This window comes from Alligator sinensis, unplaced genomic scaffold, assembly GCF_000455745.1.
Source record: "Alligator sinensis unplaced genomic scaffold, ASM45574v1 scaffold366_1, whole genome shotgun sequence".
NCBI classification, from domain to species: Eukaryota; Metazoa; Chordata; order Crocodylia; family Alligatoridae; genus Alligator; species Alligator sinensis.
Genome location: NW_005841851.1, coordinates 376,698 through 397,328, shown reverse-complemented (window position 1 = coordinate 397,328; position 20,631 = coordinate 376,698). Strand labels below are relative to the sequence as shown.

Here is a 20,631-nt window from a genome sequence, read left to right as displayed (position 1 = left end):
GCCTGAACTCTTCCACTTGGACCACTCTGCAAAGAGAAGAATATTCTCATCGTGCCACCTGTTCCTTCCTAGTCTACTTTTACAGTTTCAAGATATTTTATTTTGGCTATTCCTAGGCAGGAGGCTTCAGGCTGCTAGCGGTCTATGGATCATCTTTTAAGCATAGTCTTAGTGTACGCTGACATTTATTCTGGTATAGAAGCCATGCTTGTCAACACTACCTTTCAATTTCCACTGAGAAAAAATGTCTTCATATCAGTAAAATGTGCCCTCTGTTTTATAGGTGAGCTCTTCCCATGCAAAGATTTTAAAATGGCTTCAAGAGGAACAACAGAGACTAGTAAACTAAAACAGAACTTGGAAGAGCAGTTGGACAGATTAATGCAGCAGCTGCAAGACCTGGAGGAATGCAGGTAATAAAAGGCAGTGTCTCCCTTTTAAGTGCAAATATGTTTTCCGGTAGAATCCTCGCTGGAGCCTTGTGTATAAAGCAGCCCAGGAAGCCCAGAAGAAACAATGCAGGACAAATTCAAGTGAATGTTTCGCTTCCCTTATGCAAATAAAAGAAAAAGTGGAGGAGGCTAGGAATGTTCTTTACTATCATCTTGGAGATTTCAAACTCATGAATAAAATATGGACTTAAGATGATGCATCTTTTTCCAGTTAATGCAAAATGCAGACTCTTAGTGTTTGCTGTCTTTCAAAAATTATGTAGTTCTTTATACCTATCCTTAGTTTTAATCAGATGTTTGGTTGTGTGCATACTTTGCCATGCATTCAAATGGACTTTGTGATGTCCTTGTGTATTAACTCTTAATGAATTTATAAAGATTAGATGGAGAAAGTCTGTTGGGTCCATGCCAGTTCAGGAATGTTTTCTGCAGTGTGTTTCTGATGTTTTCTCTCTCAGTAGTTCTCAGTAGCCGTAACAATATGGCTTTACTGTTTCCTTTCAGGAGCCATTCAATAGACCAGTATGTTAACGTCATTCAGACTAACACAGCTAAGTCTTTGTGCCTTGATATAGCCAATGAAATACTAGAGAGCCACCTGGAACATGCTTTCCCAGGTGACAGGTACACCTGTGTATATTTAGGAGCTAGTGACTTGCCAAGCCACTTGAAATGTTTTGTGTTCTCCTCCATGGTCTACTTAGCCAACTCCAGGCATGTCACTGATAGGCCCTAGAGCAGAGTTAGGCAAAAATAAGGCCTGTCAACTGATTGGATCGAACCCATGGGTGGATGCCCACCAGTTGATTGTATCAAGCTCTTGGCTACCCCTGTGGCACTCTGCATGGGGCTGAGCCCCACCCACTCCCTCTCAGGGGAGCCCCAGGCCCTGCCAACGTGCACCGCTTCACAGTGGGGCTGCTCTTGGTGTGGTTGCAGCTGCCAGTGTACTGCTCAGCTCCCCCTGCCTCCAGCAGCTCTACATTTTCCTGTTTTGGTTTGTACTGCTCTGAGCAGCAGATAGTGTGGGAAAGTGATGACAGCTGAGAGGATGTGTTCTGGGCACCAAATGCCAGGCCAGGTCAGGGGGAAGCTGCAGTTGGGAGACTCCTGCCCCAGGGCATGGGGCTCCAGCTCCAGCTCCTGGCCGTTTGCCACCCACTCCACACCCCCAGGCACGTTGAGCAGCCACAAGTGGGTGGAAGGTGGCCTGGAGCTGGAGCCTTGCACATTGGGGCAGGAGCTGCCTTGCTGCAGCTTTCCCCCTACCTGGCTGGGTACATGTTGCCTGACATGCATCCCACAGCTGCTACATTTCCCTATACTACCTGCTGTCTGGAGTGGTGCAGTGGGAGGAGGCGGGGAGGTGACCAGTACCTGAATGGCTGCAGCCACACCATGGGTAGCCCTACTGGGAAGCTGTGCATGTTGATCAGGGCTGTTGACAGTCATGGACTGCCCCAAGCAAGAGTGAGTAGGTCTTGGCTCCATGTGGAGCACTGCAGGGCAGCCATGGGCTGGAGGGGAGGAGGTGGATGGCTTTGCCCAAGCAAACTCTACATGTGCCCCATGTCCCCCACTCCCTTTCCTCACCCCCACCTGGCTCCTGGGACTTGGCCAGTGGGTAGCCCCCCACACGCATTTTCCCCCTCCCATCCTGCCTCACACACAGTATAAAGAGTGTGACTTTGTTTTGAGCTATTATGCAAATACCTGCTTATACACAACTCAAAATCACATACATCAGGACAAAATATTTGAAATAAAATTTAAATATTTTATAGTAGTTGTTTGATTTTTAATATATGATTTGTTTTTTATCTATAATTTGTTAAAATGTCTTCTGAAAGATTTTGTGTCTGGCCCTCAACAGCTCACCAGAGCTTGTTAAGTGGTCCTCTAGCCAAAATAATTGCCCTTCCCTGCTCTGAAGGAAGTAGTGTTCATCTTTTTTGAGCCAGAGGAAAGATTGCTGTGATAAGAAACAAGTGAAGAGCAAGCAAGAAAGCAGAAAATGGGCTCAGACCTTGGGATTGAAAGTACAGTTCTTTAAGAAAGTGAGAGAAGTAATAATTTATATTACGTTACCATAAGCTTAAGGCCCCAACTGAGATTGGAGTCCATTGTTAGACACTATACTTGTAGTAAGAGTCTTCGTTTCAAGCAGCATATGACCTAATTAGGCAAAGTATGGGAGAGGAGGAAGTAGTATTTATTAAAAAGAGAGTATGATTGCAACCAAACTTCTGGAGAGAAGGATTGAGGGGTTGTGGTGGATCAAAGACTAAATCAATAGGGTTGTGCTCTTCCAGAAAAAGCCAACAACAGCTTGGGATGTAGAAATAGAAGTAATATACCTAAGGCCAGTGGATCTTGAAGCATCTTGGAGGTGATCTGAGGCTGGGGTGGGGGGCTGAGTGCCCGCATGCGTGTGCCCCAGCCTAGCAGGTCAGTCCATGGGGGAGGGAAGGGGCGAGGGCTAGATTGAGGCCCCTGCAGTGAGGGACAGTACCAGAGGCAGGAGCAGGGGTAAATTGAGTGGGGCCCTGGCCAGGTGGGACTTAACTGCTGGGGAGGTGCGCCCCCCAAATAATTTTTTCTCCCTCTGCCTTAATTTGCCCCCCTTTCCCTCCCCACAGACTTACCTGCTGGGGGGGAGGAGGGGGTGGCAGCAGCAGTGCACAGTAGATCTTGGGGTACTTTTAAATGCCAAAGGTGATCTACTTAAAAAGGTTGGAGACCACTGCCTAAGACACTCTTCTCGGCACTTTTTGGGGTGTAATTTTGTGTTCGGATGTGGGTACTGTACTCTTCTTGGAGGTGGCCTCTTCATAATCATTCTTGAAATGAGCCCTTGGTACTACTGCGCTTCAGCTGTGCAAGTGCTCTGTAAGGGTATCAAAGTCCTGCACCTCATTTCCTTCCTTTTTGTGACTAGCTTTAAGTTTGGAAACCTTCACCCTGTGTCTGAAGATGGTCTGAAAACCATCTTGTTTGTTTAATTAATTATCATTTTATTTTAACTTGTTTTAACTTATTTAGAACTATATTACGGTTAAAATAACTTGATTGAAAGAGAAGAAATGTTAGTTTTTCTAAAGTAAAATGTTGAGGGTCCCTTCTAAAAGGCTGGAACTTAAAAGCCTAAAAGAGTGATATGTTGCATTATATAAAAGTGCAAGAATCCCTGCTCTGGTGCTTGATTTATAAAATACCTTTTTTCCCTTATGCATAGTGTCCAAAATACAGTTTTGCTGTATTTCTCATTCTTGGCCCAACTAATGGGCAAGCAGCCAGATCAGTGGCTTAGTACAAGTACTATAGATGAGAAGGGTGTTACATATGCTTTAAGTATGCAGTCAGTAATTGATAACTAGATTACTAGTAATTTTTGGGATGGGAGGGTCATTCTGTGAGTTGATTCAGCTTTTCGACTCTCCTTCAGAGAGGAACTGGATGCAGATGAGTATGAAGAAACCAAAAAAGAAACCCTAGAACAGCTGAGTGAGTTCAATGAATCACTGAAGAAGATCATGTCTGGAAATATGACTTTGGTAGATGAACTCAGCGGGATGCAGCTGGTAAGGTTGATTCATAAATCACTTTGATAACTTCCTAAAGGACTTCTGATGTATAAAACAGGGTGTAAGTATGTGCTAGTTTTTCTGACACCTAGATACTGTTATTTGTCTGTTTAATACATACATGCATATGCATCTGTGTATGCAAAATATATATTCCACTGAGTATCTATCAGTTGTATCCAGTTTTAAATTATAAGCTCACCCATTAAAGATTCAGGAGCATAAAATATATAGGAAGAGAGCTGTGTAACTTGATTGCAGACAACCATTTACTGGAGTATGGTAGGAACAATGTTGGGGGAGACCCTGCTATTTATGGTCAGGACAACACACTCAGTCCTACCTTATCTGTTGGGAGAAGGAAAGGTGCTGTCTCTCTAGATCTTGCCCAGCTACTCCCTACCAGGAGCAGAACCCTATGTGGAAGGAAGGGAAGTCGGTCACTTACCCAGCTTATATTTCTGGGTCCTGTCATGAGTGAGTACGTCTAGGCCCTTCTTCTGAAGATGCTTGGGAAACTGTTGATCATCAGGATAATGGTTATATAATTGCTATCAACATTGATACTCCACAGAAAGGTCTGAATAACAAAAATGAAACTGATCTATAGCTCACAAACTTCATCTGGCTGATGTTTAAGGGCATTATAAACAGGGATCCTGGTTTTCCCTGATAAAACATTGCAAATTCTGTGATTAAAACCCCCGAAATCTGTGATTAAAATCCCCCAGTCCTGCTCGTGCCCCTTGCCTCCCACCCATAACCCCCTGCCATCTCCAGCTTTGCTGGAGGGGACCTCCAGCTGCCAGGGCTATGGGGCCAGGGATCCAGGTCCACAGCCACTTGCCCCAAGCAGGAGGCGGTGCCTGCTGCAGTGGAGCAGAGCCTGGAGCCTGGCTCCCCCCTGTTGCCTGCCTACTGCGGCCTCAGGTGAGGAGGCAGCTCCCCCTGCTGCATGCACTCCTGGGGGCCAGGAGGGACCTGTGCCCCCCAGATCTGTATATGGGGTGGGTGCAGGCTTCCAGTTGCGGGCTTAGGCTTCCCGCCCTGCTGCCCTCCCCTGGGGCTTTCACAGTCTGGTGGGTATGACCCGGCAGAGCAGGGCCATGCGGCAAATCTGTTTGTCACTGCGAGCCCCGCACTGCCCTGGCAACGCATCCCCTGTGTGCATGGCAGCAGTGAGGGGCACAACCCTGCGCTTCCACCTCCACTGCTGCCATGCAGGCAGTGGATGAGTCAAGGTGAGAGACTTCACCACCTAAGAACTGCCTGCCCAGAGGAGCTTTCCATCTACTCTCTCCTCTGTGAAATCCTGTGACATACGAACTTTCATTTCTACCCAGGAGAACTTTTAGTCTTTTCTCCAGTGCCTGATGAAGGGTGTTTGTGCCAAAAGCTTGCAATTAAAGAATTTTTCTTGCAAAAATCTTGTTGGTCTAATAAAAGATATCACCTCTACCATGAGCCCTGATCATAAGAACTTGACATTTTAATTTCTGCTACCGAGGAACTCAGAAGTGTTTTCTACTTCAATTAGCCAGTGAATTTTAAAAGTCCTGCTTTTTGGGTTATGTTTTTCCCCCAATCTTGTGCATGGATATGCAAACAAAAAGCTGAATGTCTCTTGTCAGCTGCAGCAGAGGATAGTGAGGATGCTCTCTAGCCCTTGTAAAACCAGTGTAATGTGATTGGTTCATAGCATTTGCTCTAGCTGTGCTCATTCTTTTGCTTGTTTCCTTTTTTCCAGGCTATACAAGCTGCCATCAGCCAGGCTTTTAAAACTCCAGAAGTCATTAGAATGTTTGCAAAGAAACAGCCAAGGCAATTACGGACAAGGCTGGCTGAGGTAGGTTTGTTTGCTCCAGTAGGTTTATTTGTTGCAGTTGGTTAGATTATTGCCTTTCCAATCTGCACAAATTAACATTGCCTCTGAATTTTATATTGACACCAGCGAGAGACAGAGTATTGTCTGTTATCTTTCAGAATCTGGTCATACTCAAACTGTTACTTCATTCTTAGGGGCAGAAACTAAAATTTTAGGTAGCATTTTCTACCTCCCTCCCCTACACACAAATCTGGCAACCAGTAGTGAATTGGAATGCAGAAGCATTGACAGTTTCTCAGATAAAAAAACCGGAAGAAGACCATGACACTGAAACCTGATTGGGGTGCTGGATGGTGCACTAATCTTACCTCTTCAGAAATCTGTATTCAAATTCCAAGTATGGCACAAGTAAGATGAAGTGTAACATTCTTATCCTAGGTTTTAGTGGATGTTGGTTTTCAGAACATGGCCCTACATCTTAACAGTAATGGCTGTCACTTTCCAGAAGAGCTCTAAGATGGGGACAGCCATGCGTGCTAAGGTTAGGATTGAAAAGTATTTTCAGAGCCGTATGAGGAAGAGTTAGCAAATTTTATACTGCCCAGATTTTAGTTCCTTAATTTCACAAGTATTTTGTATACTATATTATTTCACAGAATTTTATTTTATTTTTTTAAAGAATCCGTTTGTTGGCTCTTTAGTCTCTTCCAATGTTTTATACAGTTGGATTTACTTTGTATAGATGGACCGAGACCTTATGGTTGGGAAACTGGGACGAGACCTCTACACGCAACAGAAGGTGGAAATCCTAACTGCCCTCAGGAAGCTCGGAGAGAAGGTACAAGTACTGGGCTTGGTAGCTGTCATTCGTTGAACTATGAAGCAGCAATAAACCAGATAATTATTTTAGCTGAAACGTAATTTTTATTTACATGTGTGCATGAAATATAACGCATTTATAGCATGGAAATCAAAAACAAGCCTCATGGTACAAAATATATATTATGTTTCAATACTACCACCCCTTCCAAAGAGTATACATTAGTGAGCACAGCAAATAATACTGAGTGTGTATATAGACCCTTTAATTTGTGGTTAATTACTACCTTGCTCTTTGCTGTGTCACCTGAGTGCATCATGTATAAGTACCATCAATTTGTACCTGTTTATAACAAGCTACAAGACTAGTCTCCTCCTTATTAACTGCCTGTTCATCCATCTGGAAGGAAATATTAAAGGTCAAACCCACATTAAGTCTTGCCCCACTTCTGAAAGGTAGGCATTATCCCCATTAGACAAGTGAGCAAAGTTAATTGAGAGGTGAAGTTACCTGCTGAGGTTTGCCTTCTTGAGTCATGGAAATTCTGGAGCTCTGGCTAATCCCTTGCTTTAACCACTAGAGGGAGGAAGGGAAGCAAATAATTCTTTTTGTTGCCAGCCTGTGAAGTAAATGGTCCCTCTATAGCTATATGGTTTGTTCTGTTTAATAACCTGTATATCAGCTTTCCAGAAGGAGTGGTTTCCCCTGAGAGTGCCATCCAGTCTCATAGTATCACATACACAATAGCTTTTAAGTGACTCATATTTTTTGCTGCTCTGTTACTTGAATAATAATTCATTTGTTGTTTTCTTTTAATAGCACTCTGGTTTTAGAAATCTCATATGAACTCCAGTATCTTAGGCAGCCTTATTTACAGTTATTACAGCTACTTTCCTCCAATATAATTCTATTGCTGAAGTTTCCCAGAATATTTTAATGCTTAGAAAGATTTTGAAGAAAGGCATGGAAGAGTTACTTTAAGCCTCTAATATGTTACTACAATGCAAGGTAGCCTTAATTACATGCATTTTAAATAATAAACTTTTTTAACATCCTGAGGCATGTTTATCATTATTTTTCCTGCAAGAGTCAGTAACACCACTTTCTAATAAAACAAAATGAGCTTCTCTCCTTACAGTTTTTTTAGCTATTAAGTCCCACATACTCTAGAAATACAAATACATCGCATTTTTATCTGACCTAGAAAGACAGTTGAGTTGCATCCTTTAAGTTGTGAGGAAAAACTACAGAACCATTTGTCAGCTATTTCTGCCTGTATATCTGATGTGCTAACTATGTATATACGAATGGAATCTAAAAAATATGAGTAAATGTTACATGCCTACTTAAAAGTTTCCATAAAATATTTGCTGAGTACAGCTCCGGACAGGGAGCTGAGAGGATTGAACTCCAGACAAACTAGTTTCATTGGCACTATGAACAGGGAGGTGTTTTGTGTGCTATCAGCAATCCCTTGCAGTCAAGGGTGATTGTCTTCTGCAGTTGTCCGATCTGTGGGTCCAAAGATGGCTGGCGAGGCCTATCTGGGATCAATAGATGTAGCTTGGGCACATGTTTCTGTGCGGGTTGGGTGCTTCTGAGTTCCTGAATCAGTCTGTGACACACTGTTACTGCTGCTCCCACTTTTCCGTCTCCTGTTGTCATCATAAGGTTTCATAGTACTGAGATCCTTGCAGCAGACTTTTCCTTAATTTGGGGTGGTCCTGGGCGATAGTCTCCCACGAGTTGATGTCCATGCTGTGTTTTTTCAAGTTGGTCTTGAAGATATCTTTTGAAGCACTTTCTCTGCCCTCGTCTTGAGCGTTCGCCTTGACTGAGCCAGGAGAATAGAACTTGCTTCAGGAATCTGGCCTCGGACATTCGGATGATGTGACCAGCTCAGCAAGGTTGACGTTGCATGATCATCGCCTTAATGCTCGTGGTGTTTGCTTGTGAGAGGACATTAACCATGGCGTGTCTGTCTTCCCACTGGATTCGAAGGATCCTCTGCAGGCAGCATTGATGGTAGTATTTAAGCAGCTTGAGATATCTCCTGTATATTGTCCAGGTTTCAGCTCCATACAGTAAGGTGGGGATCCTGACTGCTTGATAAACCATGAGCTTGGTTTCAGATTTGATATTGTAATCTTTGAACACCCATTTCCGAAGGCATCCGAAGGCTGCACTTCTATTTTTGAGACAACGTTGGATTTCTTCATCAGTGTCAGCCTTCTGCAAGGCTTCTGAAGTACAAGAAATATTCAGTGTTTTCCAGAGTATGACTATGAATCTGAATTACTGGAGATGGGGACTGCTCGTTGAAAGCTTGTTGATGGAGGACTTTAGTCTTCTGAATGTTAAGTATCAGTCCCATTTTTTGGGATGCCTCGGTAAAGATTTTCACAATTGCCTGAAGGTCAGCAAGCACACACTACAGCATTATCAGCATATTGGAGCTTGATGATTGACTGAGGTCAGGGTCGTTTTGGTTTTGTCTCAGAATCATCTGAGAGAAAACAGCTTACCATCCGTTCAGTAGTTTAGTTCCACTCTGACTGGAAGCTTGTTAGTGGCCAGATGTAGCATCATGGTAAGCAATACTGAGAAGTGTTGGAGTGATGCAGCCTTCCTTAAATCATAGAAATTAAGGGCTGGAAGGAATTTCGAAAGATCATAGAGTCCAACCCCCTGCTCTGGGCAGGAATACTGCTGGGATCAAATGATTCCATCAAGGTGTCTGTCCAGTCTCCTCTTGAAGACTTCCAAGGTTGGGGACTGCACCCCCTCTTTGGGAAGTCTATTCCAGATTCTAATCACCCTTACCATAAGGAGTTCTTCCTTGCAACCTGAAACCATCCTTTAACAGTTTACGGCCATTGCTCCTTGTTCTCCCCTGGGGTGCCCTAGTGAACAGCTTTTTTTTCTCAGCTCCTGATATTTACCCGTTACATACTTATACTTATAGACAGCTACCAAGTCCCCCTTCAGTCTTCTCTTCCCCAGGCTGAACAACCCCAGATCTCTTAGTCTTTCCTTATAAGATTTGTCCTCCAGGGCCTTAATCATTCTTGTGGCCCTTCTCTGGACCCTTTGAAGATTCTCCATGTCTTTTTTGATGTGCGGCTCCCAGAACTGGACACAGTACTCCAGCTGGGGTCTCACCAACGCCAGGTAGAGAGAAAGTATTGCTTCTTTAGCTCCGCTTGTGACGTGTCGGCTAATGCATCCCAGTGTGCTGTCAGCTCTGACTACAGCACTGCGCTGGTGGCTCATGTTCATCCTGTGATCAGTCATAACCCTGAGGTCTCCCTTTCAGTCTTCGTGCTGGCCAGATAATCTCCTCCTAACCTATATTCATGTCACTAGTTACTTCTCCCCAGGTGAAGTACTCTGCATTTATCCTTATTAAACTGCATCCGGTTCCACTCCATCCACCTTTCCAGCTTGTCCAGGTCCGCTTGGCACATACTATTCTCTAGCATGATTGCTTTTTCCAATAACTTAGTATCGTCTGCAAACTTGGCCAGCCTGCTGTCATCTGTGGACATCCTCATCTAAATCGTTGATAAAGATGTTGAACAGCAGAGGGCCAAGAGCCAAACCCTGCAGGACACTTCCCACCAAGACGATACAGACCAGTCTACTAACACTCTCTGGGTTCAACCCCTCAACCAATTCCCAACCCACCTGACTCTACTTTGTCAACCCATAATTCCCCAGTTTTTTTGTATAAGAGCATCATGGAAGACCATATCAAAGGCCTTTTTAAAATCCAAGTATATGACATCAACCACGTCTCCTACATCTAAGTGGTTCATTACTTGATCATAGAAGGAGACTAGGTTGGTCAGACATGACCTGCTCACAATGAAACCATGTTGGCTATCCTTCAGCATCATGCCTTCTGCCAGACTCTCATAAATGGACTTCTTGATGATTTTTTCCAAAATTCTACCCAGTATCGAGGTAAAACTGACTGGCCTATAGTTTCCCAGATCCTCCCTCCTCCCTTACTTAAAGATTGACACCATATTGGCCCTTTTCCAGCCTTCCGGGACCTTTCCCAAGCACCACAAATCTTCAAATACCTTTGTCAACAGTCCCACAATGAATCTGCCAATTCCCTCAGCACTCTTGGGTGTAGTCTGTCTGATCCTGCTGACTTTAAGACATTTGGCTGCTCTAGGTGCTCCCTCACCAATTCAACACTGACCATTGGTTGTCAATCGCCGCCCCCCAGTATCCGACCGGGGAGGCAACCACCATTTGCATGCAGGAACACCGATGCAAAGTAGAATTCATTAGAGAATTCACCTTGCTCCTGACTGTCTGTTATCAGCTGTCTTGTCCCATTCTGCAAGGGCCCAGCTTAACTCCCATTTTAACCTCGAAGGGATCTGTAATAGAACCGTTACTGAGAATGGTTATTGAGATAGATGATTTTTTTTTTTTTTGGCGAGTATACAGGAAAAAGGGCTGAACATCTGTGAGCACAATGCACTAAACTTAAGGATCCAGGAGGCTCCTTTGTTTCGTATGGATTCAAATTATGTTTAGAACCATCTAAGATGCCAGTTGGCTACAGCAGCGATTAACAAAAGTATAGGTGGAACCTTAGCGATTTAATCAAGTCTTATAGGAAATAAACAGAAATCTGAAGTACGTTTTTGGGTGGCTGAGGAATGCTAGAGGAGGAAACGATTTCCAGTCCTGAGCTTTAAAAGACATTTTGTAGTTTAAGTCCTCCATTTGGTATGATTTTAGGTGTTGTGTTGAAATGCTCTGAAAGTGTACAGGAATTTCCAGGGTGTGGAAGACTGGACAGAATAGTAATGCTCAGTGTCTTTGCAGTTCTAACCTCAGATAGCGGTGATCGACTATGAAGCATTGGCTAAATCACTTGTTCTCTCTTAGTATCTTTAAAATAATGATGAACCTACATCACAGAGGGGCTATGAGGATTAGTTAAATGTTTGCACATTGCTTTGAAATGAAGTGCAGCGTAAGGGCTAAGCATGTTTCAGTGCTATGGTTGGTCAATGCTGGGGTTGAAATGGAACTAAAAACTTAATTGTACAGCAGGGCTAAGTTATGTAATTGTTTCACTTGAACTTAACAGGGTGTGCTTCTAGTTAGTCACCAGTGTTGACTTCGTTTACCCAGTACCATAGCAAGGAAGTTTGCCTAGGGCAAGCCCACAGCAGCACCTTGTCCTTGCCCCATGCACAGACCCAGGGGGCACACGCCTCCCCCCATGCTTGCCCGGGAGTGCACACAGCAATGGGAGCCACCCTACCACTTCCCCCCATAACTGCTCACAGCTCTGTCCTGCACCCTGCCCAGCTGGGCAGCACCTATTGACGCCCCTTCACTTCAGTGCATGGGCAGTTACCCCACTCCCCCTCCCTTCACCCCCTCCGCCTTGCTAAGGTACTGTGTTTACCCGATATTTTGTATATATTTTCAAGAATTAAAGTCTGGAAAGAAGCCTGAAATGTTTCAAAGGGAATCTTGCTCTCCCCCATTACTTTCCTGACTTGTATCCAATGTTTCTCTTCTTCAGCTAATTAAGTATTTCATGAACACTCGGTTTTTGCCATTGGCATAAATCAGCCTTGTCAGTTTATTAAAAAGAGCTGTGCGCATTGTGCCTCGTGTATTGTCTTGGAAGTTTTCTCTGTATAAACTGTCACTTGGAAAGTTTTTTTTCCCCCCCTTTTTAAATCAAAATATAGAGCCTTTCCAGACTTATCTGATTATAAGTACTGTTTCTGGGTCAATTTTCTAGGCCCAGTCTTCTATTCCATAAGTACCAAGGTGCTGTGAATTCTTCAGAGGGCAAGGAAAATCCTGGAGAAAGCATTGCCTCTGGTTGATTTAACAGTAACATAATATAGAGAGGACTCTGAAAGGAACTCTGAACAGTCATCCTCTTCCAGGAGAATTGTGGCTCTATATATGTTGGTCCTTGAGGCTGGTAGATGAATAGGGATGAAAACAGAGAGCATCTTAAGTGTTCCAAAATAAAGGCATCATACTTCATTTTTGGGACAAATTGATAATATGATGATAGTTAACAGTTTGAGAGGTTGGTATCTAGAGCATCTGTTTGTGTTTTGTTATTTTAAAAATATATTGCTTTAGAGGGTTACTAAATGGGAAGCGAGTCTCAACTGAATTTTCTGGCTTTCCCAACTTCCTGTTATTACTTCATTATCATAGGCGCTTAATATCACATCTCTAGCACTATCACCCTAGTGCCTTGCATATGAGCCAAAATACATATACATAGAACTAGAAGGTTTTCAGGATTATTATGGGGACAGCTCTAGGACATATGGGGTCTTTTTAGGTGGACAGAAAATGTTCACAGCTATGAAAATTAATTTGGAACCTTTCACTAGCACTTTAATCTGCATTCACATCAGACAGATAATGCTATCATTTTAAAAGCAGAGCAGATTTGCAAGTTGTACATCCCGAAATCTTTCATATAAGCACAGGGATGGATGGATGGACTATATCCTTAAAAAGCAAAAAAAAAAGGTGCAGTTAAGGTATCCAGTTCACAACTGCATCTCTCTCTTGATTTAGCTGACTGCAGATGATGAGACTTTCCTGTCAAGCAATGCAGGTGCAGCCCTCAGCCAGTTTGAAAGAGTCTCTAGTGATCTTGGTAAGTCTTTTCATAGTCTTGACATGCAGATATCTTAACATCCTCACACACTAGTGAAAAAATGTCTGTGAGAGTCCTGATACAAAAGGGAAAATGTGAACCAAATATTCATGCCATTAAAAAAAAAAGTATGATGTACACTTCCTACTAGAGTATAAGTAGAGGTAGTTAAACACTATGCCAAAATTAAAGCAAAGTGGAGAAATTTTTACATGGACTAAACCATTGAGTGTCCCACTTACGGTGGAGGCTTTGGAGAACTACAGTATATCTAATAAAAAGGGGCAGAATTTTTAGCGTTAAAGTTGTTTGGGGTTTCTAGTTCTCCAGAACTCCTGAAAGGAGCTCCTTTCCCTGGGCCTAGAGATTATGTGGGCAATACTAACAATAGTAAAAGGCTTTTTCTGCCACCATTCTCATAATCTAGCAGCAAAACTGATAGTACATTTAAGATGCAGCAAATGGTGCATATCTATGTTCTTGTCTAGTATTTCATCTAGACCTGTATTGGAGAGGAAAAAAGGAACCCTACTGAACAAAATTTTGATATAAATTTTCCTCAAACTAAAAAAGAGAAGCATTTACCATAAACCTCTCTTCTCATTTCCCTCTTTTGTCATACACTTGCTTCCAGTGGAGCAGGAGCAATCAATGTGGGGCAGGTGCATGAGGGACCAGGTCAGGCCAATGCATGAGCATGAATTTGAATCCTGAGTCCTAGCCTTAGAATGATTATTTGTGGCTGTAGTATAAAGGTCCTGGGAAAGTTGGACAGTTGTACTCCAGGTATATTTGTCCCTGAAGCTCTTCTCATGGCCACATTTTTTTCAGGTCCTTGTATAATTAATTAGTCCAAGCCAGAATCTAATGCCTCTCTAACCAGTTCCATGCAAAATGCTTTTTGTTTTCAATGTACAAGCTTAATTCCTTGCCCCCAGCCTACTCTTGTGCTATTTTGTCTTATATAAAATACCACAAAATAACCTCTCAGAAACACATTCCCTGCTAATGTTGTATGTTTTTTCTCTATCTCCTCATCTCCATTCCAGTTTAAAAACAATCTGTTTTCTGTTTGCTTCCCTAGGATCTGGGGACAAAGTCTTTGCTCTGGCAAGTGTTGAAGTAGAAAAAGCAAAACAGTGAAGAGGTGTGTGGGACTAGAGTTTCTCCTGTTGGACTTTTACTGTGTTGTTCTTTTCTTTTTTTTTTCTCATGAGACTCTCTTGTAAATTGTTGCGCAAAAAAAAAGACCCTGAAACCTCATGATCTTAACTACGAGATAACATGAAGTGACCAGACATAAAGTGCACTTTGGAGACCTGAGTGTCTGCCCTCCTCCGCAGTATACGTACTGAGGCTAAACACTAAGTGGTACTTTAAAAACTAAACAAGAAAAAGTGATCTTACTCTGATTGTTGTCTTTGAAAAAAATAGATTGTTTTCCACTTTTTTTCAGCGTGTATTTCTCTAACTATTAAAGTACCATCTTTTTGCATATGATGGCAGTGAGCAGCTTTTTCCGAAACACAGGATCTCAACAAATGGATCAATCTACAAATAGCTCTTGGGCTTGTTTGTAAAGTCCTGTTTTGTTTTTAATTTGTTTGGAATCTGAGCAGTGTAGTCACAAACCCATTGTATCTGTTTAAAAATGGCAGTGTTTGTTTGTTTGGAACCCCGTCTTCCTACAAGCTGTCTCCAAAACTCCGGAGTGAGACTCTGCACAAAACATCAGTGCCTGCCTGGTCTGAACATGAATGAATGCCATTGTATCTTGGTCTTGATTGGCAAACAATAGAAGCCCTGTTGGAAATCTTCTGGAGTAATTTAACCTCATGTATTGAAATGACAGGGGAACATTAGGAAATGGCAAAGAGAGGCCCGTTGTGTGACCTCTTCCTGTACCCCAGGCTGTATACTCTACAAGGTACCATTATGTTCCCAGATTTCTAGGGCAGCGTGAAATATAGTGCAAGCTGAAACAAACCAATAAAAAGACCCCATCATCAGCCTGATCTACATTATAACTGAGCCAGAGGTCTCTGTTGCAACCCTGTTGTCTCCTGACCTGGATATGAGATTAGTTAAGTTCTTTTGTATATGGGGCCTCTCTCTTCCTAAGACGAAACCTTGCACTGTCCAGGTTTTTTGCTTGGGTCTGGAACTACAATTAGGTTTTTGAGACACTACAACTCTTGTTGTATGGCAACTAGGTTACTGACTAATAGGTAGTAATGCCACCAGGACCTTAGATTTGCTTTTTATGGATTGGAGGTGGTTGTTTTGTGGCTCAAATGGAAGAGAATGTGCATAGTACTTTAGACTTGCATTTAATTAATCGTTTTGGTAATGTATCTTCACGCACAGGGATATCATTCCAACTTGTACAGTACAGGCAGCATTACTCTCTAGCTCAGTGTTTATGAAAGCCTTGTGTCAAAAGGCTATTTTTTTACTGGGGAAGCTTGCTCAGCTGCTTATTGGAGGTCAAATTTCTGCTTTGCTCAGTTCTGCGTGCTAGTCTGATTGTACCAAGGGCTGTGAATGCTTCCCTAACAGCCATTCATGCTGGTAAATGTTACCCTCTCTTTTTAGCATTGTTTATATCTGTACCTTTTCTCTAGCCATAAGGGACATTTCTCAGATGTATACTTCAGAGTTCTACATCAGTTAGGAAAATCAGTCCTTTCCCTGCACAGAAGAAAGTAAGCTTGTCAGTCCATTGCCTGTGTTGGGGGGAGAGAGAGTCGGTCGTCCTGTCTTCAACCTGGAAGCAAGAATTACAGGGTTCCAAAGCAAGAATTGCAGAGTACTGCAGTATGTCTGTTTGGGAATGTGTGTATTAACATCTGTGTGGGCCAGAAGTGGTAATATGATAAATTTGCCTCTTTTCCTCTGCACAAAGTGTATCCAGACAGTTGATGTCTTCATTGCTGTTTTCATCTTCACTAGATGTTTTAGATATGATTTATCCCTTCCTTTTTTGAAAGCTTTCAATGTGGAGGAAGCATTATGAAGTATCTTTGGCAAATGGAACAGTTGGCTAAGGGTGGCGTGACATGTACTATTATTATACGGTACCCCACAGAGAATGCATGACTTTAGAAATCTAATGTGTTCATGAGTCACAGATGCAGTCAGTCTTCATGTTAACAAGCTGCCTAACAGAGGCAGAAATTTGGTTAAAAAGTTCCTCTAGATTACTTAGAAAATTTACATATACCAAAATGATCTTTCCAAAAGATAAAGTAAATTTCTTCCTTGATTTGGTAAAGTTGTATATAAAACAGAATAATTGAATGCTGCAGTGACTGCTGCTTATGCTATAGCAGATTAAAATTATCAGGAAGGAAGAAATAAAGATCAACCATTGTATAGTTGAGGTGACTTTCTCCAAGATCTAGGAGAATGAGATGTTAAAGCAGTGTTTTGACTAGTGGCTTTACAGAGGTGTGTGGCTATTCAGATAGGGTGTGTTACTGCAGAAGGAGTATTCTTTATTTGTTCCAAAGTTTTGTTGGGCAGGGAAGTAAAGGCGATTTTTCTGAAATCCCCTTAACTCTTTAACTAGAGCTAGTTGCTGTGGCCTTGATAGTTTATACTGTCTGAATGTTGTTTCATTACATTTATCTGGTTGCTTTTTGCACATAAAATATAAGTATTTCTGTGGGAACCAGTTTTCCTGGGAAGAGGAAAATGGTAATATAAGATGAGCAAAAATCATGTTTTCTCAGTAAACTAGATCCTTATTTTGTATAAATACCATTTATTTGTAATAACAATAAGGAAAGACATATGTTGACAAAAAGGTACATAGAACTGTTTCTAAATTAGTACAGGTTCTGGAACATCAGCTGTCTTTATGCCAGTGTGTGTGGGGTTTTTTTGTTTTTGTTTTTAATTCACCATTATGATCAAGGTACTAGAAGGGTAAACTGGCACAATTCCATTTACATAAATGGAGTTGTACCTGCATTCACAAACATTGAATTTGACCCAGTGGCTCTCTCTCTGATTAATTTTGTAGAGCAGTAGTTGTACTTAAAATATGTTTTATTACTTTATGTCCAGATTAGAGGCTTGGGAGAAAGTGTTATGTGGGTTGTGTTTGTGTTGTTTTGGTTTGTTTTGTCTTTAAAAATGTACATATACCATCCAATACAGTGTTGAAAACCTGAATGCTACATAATAGAGCCCTGTTATGGGACTAAATAGTGACATCACTTATACTGTAATTAGAAAACAAAAAGTGGACCAGTCTAGCGGCAAGTTAGATAGTGGAAGAAGGGTAAAATAAATGAAGTTTTATCTAATTCTTCTCATTGTAAACTAAGGTTTCAGTACAAAACCAGGAAGAAATTTTAAAAATATTTGATAGTTTTCCTCTTTATAAGCCACTGCTCAGCTGGGAAAAAATAAAAATATAGATGCAAAGGAGTCCTTCTCTTTCATCAGCGAGGCATTCTGGACTTAAGAATTTTAGAGAAGCTTTTATTTAGGTGGGATCCTTTGTCTATTATCACAATTGACTCTGTTTTTGCTTTCTGGGGCAGTATTATCTTCACTTAGACAAAGACTGGCTACAGCTTCATAGCTGAGAGGACAGCTTATTAAAGGGCATTATAGCCAGTCTAAAATTATTGAAAACAAAACAGCCCATGGGGACTTTAACCTCCTCCTCCTTTTTTTCTCTTTTACTCTGCTCATTACTGGCACTAAGTAACATTTCTCCTCTGCCTGAAACGCTTGTAGCATTAATATGTAAATGAAATCTTTTAGCATTCCCACAGATCCCAGTGAGCTTACTGTACAGCAGTATGGAAATTACTTTTCTTTCTCTGCAGTTCTAGAAAGGTGGTGTTAACTGTTAGAAGAACTGCTTTTTATAGTTTAATTGATTTGTGGGTTTCTCAGAGTCACCATACTGCAAGATGTTGCAAAATTGCTGTAAAAATTATCCCCCTTTCTGTGTAGTGCATTTTTGTGTCAAGTATATGAGAACACAAGTGATTCTTTATTTTTAATTAATACTGTTCATAGATTGTCTGCTACTAGAGGGATTCGTAACTTAAGAGATCAGCCGTATTCTGGAAAACTTAGTGAAATCTTGACATTCCTGCAAATATGATTAGAAGGGTTGTGATTGTCACTGAACTTGTTCAGCAGAAACATTGTGTTTTTATTCTAAAGCATTTTGATGCATGTGTCTGGATATAAGTCCTCCCAGTTCAAAAATAATATGGTAGAAATTGCAGCAACAAAATGATTTATCATTGTCATTCATTATATTATTTTCATAATATTTATTTATCGCACCATTTACACTACATTATAACAAATACATAATGTAGCAATATGATAAGTATACAATGATCATTGTAATAATTAATAATTATACAGTTATTCTGGTGGGTGATAAGGGCAAAGAGGCTTTCATGGGGACGAACGAGGCATATGGGCTTGCTCTTTGTTTTCCTTTCAGGAAGTTCCCTCTTGGGATTTAGGAAGGTGAAGTTGGGGTGGATGCCAAAAATGACTAATCTCAACTGCCAAAGTAGTTTGGAGATTCTGCACAGAAGGCAGACATGTCTAGTCATATTTTGGGAGGGGTCAAAGTACGTACCTTAACCGTGACATTAGGTCCTAGCTTCAAAATGCCTTGGCCATGGATGTGTCTTCTTTTATAAAATCACTAGCAGTATGGAGCTATTAATATATGTTACAATAAAGGCTTCTTTAACGTAACCTAATTTTCAGTGGTTCCGTGGTTAGTCACGTCTGAGAGCTGGCAAGCTAATCCATGTTGCATGTTAAGAGTGTGCCATTATACCTAGCCATCCTGCTGTTGTGCCTCCACTGGTAGCTTACGCCCAATGAGTCTGCACATTGTGAAAAACAAACTGACCCATATTTTATTATTGTGGCAGTCATTTGCTCAGGAGAAAAAATCTTAACAATAAATCAGTTTCCAGAGAAAGACATGATTTTTGTGGTTAATACACAGGATTAAGACTCAGGAGATCTGCTGTCAAGTCAACTCAGACAGATCACTGGGTGTCGCTTCCCCTCCCCCCCCCTTCCATAAAATGAGGATTGTGGTACTTCTTTGTCTAATGTCAGGAGGCTAAGTCACTGTAAACTGCTTTGGGATGAAAGGTATGTTACATACATTTGATTTACTATTTTAATTATAGAATGCAAGTCACTACAAGCACGTTAATGCAGTTGCCTACAGTACACTTAGGCAATGTATCATTTTCACTTTTGAATCGTATTCCTCTGCAGTGGTATGATTTGCTGGTTGTAAGATCAAAAAGAAAAAGTAACAGAAAAAACGAAAGCTGCGAATACTTCATATGCATCTCCTATTTCTATCTCCCCATATTTTTCCCCCTCTTGTTCTTTGATCTTGAATGGGAAAATAACATGTTGTCATTTGTGTTATCACTAAAGGAAAAATACAAGAGGTTATTTGAAGGGATCTCTAATAGGCTATCAAGGTAATTCAGCTGCAGAAATTTAGCTCAATTTGGTAGAGAATTTTGTGTTAATGTTGCCACCTTCTTAGCTGCTTTGAATAGGGGGTTGGACTCGATGACCTTTGAAATCCCTTCCAACACTATAATTCTGTGGTTAGTGGCAGCAATGACAGGCAAATTAGACTTAGCCATGTATCTTTTTCAGTCACTGTAAACACTTTAACATGCTGAATCTTTGTTTCTTCACATGCTTACAGAGAAAAGCAAAATAAATTTCCTTTTACAAAAAAAAAAAATTCTAAGCTACCAGTGTCACAGAGATGACTTCTCCCGCCTCCCTGCACTCTTTCGCCCCCATCCAGCTCTATAACCTGGATAAAGGCTCTCTGCCTACTGAGGAAGTACATTTCTTTTTCTCTTGTAGTTCTATTTAGTCTCCAATTAGTAAGATAAATAGGAATGCTCCCTAACTTATCCCTGAGCTCTTAGCTAGGAGCCATGGAAGTAGCTGACATTTGAGTATCTTGTACCAAGAAAAAAGCTTTGGCCTGTCCTAGGAGGAGTTCTCCATAGGTTTTGTGTGGTATGTGAGGTCTGCCACACTGTCTAGTATTTCATTAAATGACTCAGCTACACCATTACTTTTTTGGTTAGAGGAATGAAAAATCTTTTCTTACAAATTCAACTAGGCCCTTATCTTCTGCTTCACTCCCTTTTCCTACCATTTACTTGGCAGTCTTTGCCCCTCTATAAACATGATTAAAGTAAGAGGTCACAGCGCCTTATAAACTTGTT

The 20,631-nt window shown here is 41.5% G+C and overlaps 1 protein-coding gene across 12 annotated transcripts in view; it reads left to right on the top strand.

Moving 5' to 3' along the window:
- Nucleotides 1–20,631, top strand: part of LZIC (leucine zipper and CTNNBIP1 domain containing) — a 52,452-nt gene that overhangs the window by 16,152 nt on the left and 15,669 nt on the right. For 7 of the 12 annotated variants that reach the window (XM_025211150.1, XM_025211173.1, XM_025211177.1 and 4 more), the window contains 6 exons: nucleotides 284–413; nucleotides 3,898–4,033; nucleotides 5,784–5,882; nucleotides 6,604–6,699; nucleotides 13,276–13,357; nucleotides 14,442–14,857. In XM_025211150.1, the coding sequence (XP_025066935.1) occupies nucleotides 284–413; nucleotides 3,898–4,033; nucleotides 5,784–5,882; nucleotides 6,604–6,699; nucleotides 13,276–13,357; nucleotides 14,442–14,500 (602 nt within the window). In that variant the 3' untranslated portion in view covers nucleotides 14,501–14,857. Of the gene's footprint in view, nucleotides 1–58; nucleotides 174–283; nucleotides 414–3,897; nucleotides 4,034–5,783; nucleotides 5,883–6,603; nucleotides 6,700–13,275; nucleotides 13,358–14,441; nucleotides 14,858–20,631 lie in introns of those variants that run through there. The other 5 variants (XM_025211155.1, XM_025211165.1, XM_025211168.1 and 2 more) reach the window with 2 other exon arrangements.